At 26.6% G+C, this 5,937-nt stretch overlaps 1 protein-coding gene across 2 annotated transcripts; it reads left to right on the top strand.

Annotated features, from left to right (window-relative positions):
* Positions 1-1,230: 1,230 nt before the first annotated feature.
* LOC122516326 (probable G-protein coupled receptor Mth-like 10) lies at positions 1,231-5,937 on the top strand. 2 transcript variants are annotated; one of them, XM_043634045.1, is made up of 7 exons: positions 1,231-1,532; positions 2,321-2,459; positions 2,737-2,978; positions 3,688-3,845; positions 3,937-4,176; positions 4,373-4,618; positions 5,141-5,937. In XM_043634045.1, the coding sequence occupies exons 2-7, from the start codon at positions 2,340-2,342 to the stop codon at positions 5,605-5,607; spliced, it is 1,473 nt and encodes a 490-aa protein (XP_043489980.1). In that variant the 5' UTR covers positions 1,231-1,532; positions 2,321-2,339; the 3' UTR covers positions 5,608-5,937. The 2 variants fall into 2 exon arrangements, with proteins under 2 accessions (XP_043489980.1, XP_043489981.1); XM_043634046.1 differs by having other exon boundaries at positions 1,231-1,371.

Genomic DNA, 5,937 nt, shown 5'->3' on the forward strand with positions numbered 1-5,937 from the left:
CAAACTTGCCTGCAATGATTCTCAAAATATACTATCGGACCATGATCTCGGACCAAACTCTTTTCCTAGAATTGAATAAATATTGAAGTTAACATCAAAATCTAAATGTTTCTCAAGAATTCATTCACTTGATATTACTGGTTACGTTTGTAAACTAGGCACAAGCGAACGATTTTTGCTTTACCAAGAATACAGCTTTAATCAATAAAAAAATATAATTATTATCAATAAACGTAAAGTATTCACAACGGTAGTCAAGGATTTTTCCTCCAAGAGAGATTTTCCTTATCGATATCGTAAGACCAATCTTCTATAGTTGGTAATGACGATGAAATATATGAAGAAAAAAAAATGTAGACAAAAACAGACAACGCAAAAAGAAAAAACAAATGCAATTTTCAAATCAAGATAGAAGTTTAAGTGCATGACGTGGGTGGAAAGCGCGCGTGATATTTTATGAAAACAATTTTTTCATTTGACGTCTTATTAATAATTTTAATAATTTTAATATATAATATATGTATCTACGTAATACTTAATACACATACTTGTACATATATATTTTTATATAAAAATTAGATTAGTCAACTGGGAGCATTGAATATTTTGATTATCTTCTATACGATACAATCAAAGTTTTATTCATTTGGTATTAAAAAATGTGAACAATTATCAAAAAGATTTGACATTAAACTCGAAGAAAAAAAACTGTGATTATAAAATTATTATAAGAAAAAAAAATCATCGAGAGAGATTGTTTTGATAAAATAAAAGTTTTTTTTTTGGCAATTTCTTCTTAATAAAATAAAATTAATTTTCAAAAAGATCTGATATTAAACTAACATAAGAGGAAGACTTAAAAAAGTTGACTTTACAATTATTCTAAAAATAAAATAAAAAGAAGGTGAGATAAAATCAAATTGTTTATAAATTTGCCGTGTATGACAAATGTGCATTTATGCTGTCACTTATAATTTCGTGAAAAAAATTTGTATAATTTTCCAAAATGTTGACAAAATTATTAAGAAGAAAATTTAGACTTTAGAAAATCGAAATTTTTGTATAAATTACAATTTTAGAAAAAATAAAAAGAAAAAACAAATAAGGAAAAGATTATTCAGTGATATGCATCTTATGCTTTGGAAAATACATCTTTGTGGCATCTACTCTTAATCGTTGATCATTATTCATGTCTTAAGGCATGTGATCAGTTTCTTACCAACCGTGGATTTGTAAACTACGTGTATCGTGTTGTTTGGCGCGCTATCGTCATAAACTAACAATTAATTGATTATCCAGCTAATTACATATATTATTTAATAATTTATAAAAAGTTAAATATGTTGAAAATCTTAAATGATCATACAAAAAGTATCTACTTTTCAATTATTTCTCAAAAACCATTTGTTAATCATCGAAGAACTAACAATAAATCTTTGCATAAACGTGTTACATTCGTGTTTTCAAACGACATATTGGATCTATAGATTACATGGTTTCATTGATCTTTCTGGTGTTGCATAAACAAATTTGTATGTGAAAGCATCATTGAAAACATTAACAAATCTTTTTTTTTAATTCTTATTGTTAGAATATTTGATAATTGATGATTTCTTTTATTTTGTTTATTTTTTTTTTTTTATAATTTGTTCTAATAAATTCAATGTTAACACAAACGAAATAATTTATCTGCGAAGTTCGAATATGTGTATGCACATTTAGAGAATAGATTTGTGTTTTATTATTATCGTATAGGAAATATTATTGACGCATACCTGATTTGTTTTGCAAAGTACTAGCGATTATTTTAATTATTTTACAATTATTATTATTATTATTATATCGAAGACTGTTCGTATTCAGTAAACGAGAATTATTCGTAAGAAAAAATATTGTGCTCGTCCGGAAACTAAAAATGCTGATAATCCTTGAGACATATCAGTGACATTCAGAAACATATATGCAAATGATATCGAGAAATAAAACGAAAACCAAAAACAAAATAAAACATTATTTATTTGGTCAATATTTTTTCAACATTTTTAAATAATATTTTGTTCGATAAATCGTCGGTAAATGTTAATATGTTTCGGTAATATTATTCGGTATAAATAATAAATACTAATCATTTGTACAAAATATTCACAGTTTTTGATATTAAGTCAGTGTAATTATTATTTATATCGGATCATAATATATTATAATTAACATCGATAATTTATCTACAATATTGATCAAAAATATTGAAAAATATTAATCGAATAAATAATAGCCTAAAAAAGTAAAATATCTCAACATTTTTTTTCTACCATTATCGAAGTATCAACTTGACGAGAAACATGTGCAGCATTATGCGTAACGTATCTTCATTGCTGCCCTTCTTTATCCTAAGTCTCGTTTTAATATCGAGAGTGATTATTGTCGAGAGTACAGTGCCCCTCATTCATTCCATTCCATTGGTATGTTAATTTAAATTATTAAAAAATTAAAATTCAATAATAAATAAAATACACAGAATATATAAAAATAATAAATACGCAGTATTCGAGTTTGTAAATCATTGAATGAGATTTTTTTACGAAATCGCAATCGATTTACATTAATATTAATAGAACGACATTATTTCCTTATGAAATTTAAATTTATTTTGCAAAGTAATTTTTTTTTCTGTGTCATTTCAATAAGTAAATAAATTCATTAATAGATTTTAATTGTTGTTATTTTTTTCTTTAACAGAAAAATGGTACGAATATACCAGAAGAATACAAGGATCTACCAATAGTAGCGCAATGTTGTCCGGTTAATCAATTTCTATTTCGAGATGAAAATAAAGGTATAGAGATATGCATTTCTTTGATCTCATCCCAGCAACTGTTCTCCCCATATTTTCATAAATCTAATTCATCTGGTATATGGAGTTCAGGGGAAAAACAAGACAGTTTTGTTGCACTCGTTGGTTATCCTTGTCATTATGACAGGTAATTTTTGAATTTACAATAAATACGATAATAATAATATATTTTTTTTATACAATAAATAACTTTGACAAATTTGCACGATCATTTCCTCCGGTTTGTACGATAATATCAATAATCAACAAATAATCCGATATAAGTGTTGGTTATAAAATAAAAAATGAATATTTACGATAAGCGTAATAAATGTACTCGTTTATCTCAAATGTCATCTTATTCATGGATAAACAAAAAATGTGAATAAAAAATAAATGCAATTTATTAGAAGACAAATATTCATCCTAAACGTCATCTTTCGTGTATCAGCTGATACGATTTTTAGTTTTATCTTTCTTTCTTTCTTTGCTATTAGAATATTATTTTTAATATCATTTGAAAAAGAGAGAATTTATTTAACAGCTTATCGATAATTGGTAGAACAAATTATCACAGAATATCATCAAAATTGATTTTAACCTGTAGTAAAACCTTATCGATGTACTTACACGTTCAATTGATGTACGAAATCCTATCGATGTATCAATATGTACTTAAATAATCTACCATCTATTAAAAACAAGCTTTTATATCAAAAATAAATATATATATATATATTCACAATTGTTATCATAATTTATGATAGATCAGACGTTTTCTTTTTGATTTTTTAAATCTCACTTTTAACCGATTATGAATTACGTTTATTCGTTTATTTATATATTTCTTGTTACAGTTTTAATTTAAATGAGATAAACAAAACCTATTATCTTTTATTTAATGGCTCGATATATTATCCTTCATATAAACCTTCAATGCTCATGCCTGGTAAAGATTATTGCATGGAATACGTTCCTGAATTAGGATTGCTAACTAGAGTATGTTTTCCAGAAGGTATAATATTATACATTAAATTATTTCTAAACACAATTAAGAATTAAATTTACCTTCAAAATACTCAAATACACTTCCTTTTGTTTTATAGATTCTGATGTTAGAGTAATGAAAGTCAGACCAGAAAAATTGTTTGGTATCATCGGACTTTTAACATCCATAATACTTCTAATTCTCACCGTAATAATTTATTTAATAATACCAAAATTAAGAGACATCTATGGACATGTAATTTGTCATTATTGTGGATGTCTCGCAATGGCGTTTATTATTCTAGCGATACTGGAACTTGATGGTGCACGTTGGAGTCGTTACACGTGCATGATTATAAGTAAGTTTAGAAACATAATCAATTTCAAATTAGATCGAGTTTCGTTCTTAACAACGTTCGAAGCAATTAATTAAATACGAAACTCATTGCTCTCTTTTTCCTATTCTGGAGTAACGTCATTTCCTATTACGTAGAAATACCACCTAATCAATAATTAATTAATAATTCATTAATTGTAAATCATTGATTTTTACAGGCTACGTCATCCAATTTTTTTTCATTGCCACGTATTGTTGGTTAAACGTGTTATGCATCGTTACAAACAATTTCATACAAAATTGTGTTAATCATGCATCGTTTCTTCCAAAAACAAACAAAGCATTCTTCTTTTATTACTCCTTGTGTGCTTGGCTATCTTCAAGTATACTTATCATTGCAGACATATGTCTTAATCTCAACCCAATGAATTTTACTACAGAAAGTGACAGCTGTTGGATTGATTGTAAGTTGACAGACATAGTATTAAATATTTCGTTACTAACGACCCATATACGGATAGTCTATGAAAAAGCATCAACTATTGATCCATATTGGAGTCGTACCAAAGCATGTAATAAAAATAATATTAAATATTAGGTCTACTGGACAATTTTTTCACATTTCAAACATGGAAAAATGTAATTTTTATAATTAAAACGAACAAACTTGTCGGTAATCCTAATATAATTCATATTAATGTGTTATTATCTTCAGGACTTTTACTATACGATGCAAACATTTGATTAGATTTTATTTATTATTAATTCATTTGCTATAACATTTGCGTAAATATTATATTTAAAACTATTTTTAGTGGGAAATTTTTAAACGTTAATATTATATATATATATTTTCTTATATTTTATTTATTTTTATTTACCATTAATATTTTCTCTAACAATAGAAATTTGTAATCCTGAAGATATTAACGTATTAATATGCGATAAATAAATAATTTGTATATTTAATTATAATAAAATTTCAGCGGACATCAAGTCGACGTCGTTCTACTTCTTCCCAGTGTTAATATTCTTAATAAGCAATTTAATAGTTTTTATCTTCACTGGGATAACGATAAGACGATTCAAAAATGATCTCAAAATCCGACTGTTGACCACAAATCAAGTATGCGATCGACGGGATAAAAGAATGCTTTGTATTTTCAATATAAGCCTAATGGTACCCGTAGTATTATTTTTTTTTATGGCACTTACTTGGACTTTACAATTTATCACTTGGAGTAATAGCATAAATTCATTCAATTGGTACCCTTTGGATTTAGTTAATGCAGCTCATGGTTTCTTTGCGTTCGTCATTTTCGTACTTCGTAGGCCAATACGAGGTTTGATTTGGGCTAGGATACAAAATCTTTCTAATAGTCAAAGACAAACACCTACACAAACAACCATTCATAATCATTTTATTCTACATCCTTTAAAAATTGGAAACTAAGTTTCACGTTACCTGGTCGAATGATTTATACCAGGGCTTCTAAAACTTTTCCAATTTTTATGAACCCTTTTATACCAACCAATATTTTTGCGATCTTAAATATAGACTCTGTAATATCTTCTTTTCACCATCATAAACTCACGAACGTACTATACATGTAACGTTGCCAAACTGGTTTTGAATTCATTTCCGGCCGTTGTGTACACCAGGAATTTTTTAGTTATGCTACCCCATATGGGATCGTAATATAAAATAGGGTCATATAAAATACGTATTAGAATAATAATATGTTAACAAAATTAAGACATTCATTCAGCTCGTACATATGCA

This window comes from Polistes fuscatus, unplaced genomic scaffold, assembly GCF_010416935.1.
Source record: "Polistes fuscatus isolate 324 unplaced genomic scaffold, CU_Pfus_HIC Scaffold2, whole genome shotgun sequence".
In the NCBI taxonomy this organism is placed as follows: Eukaryota; Metazoa; Arthropoda; class Insecta; order Hymenoptera; family Vespidae; genus Polistes; species Polistes fuscatus.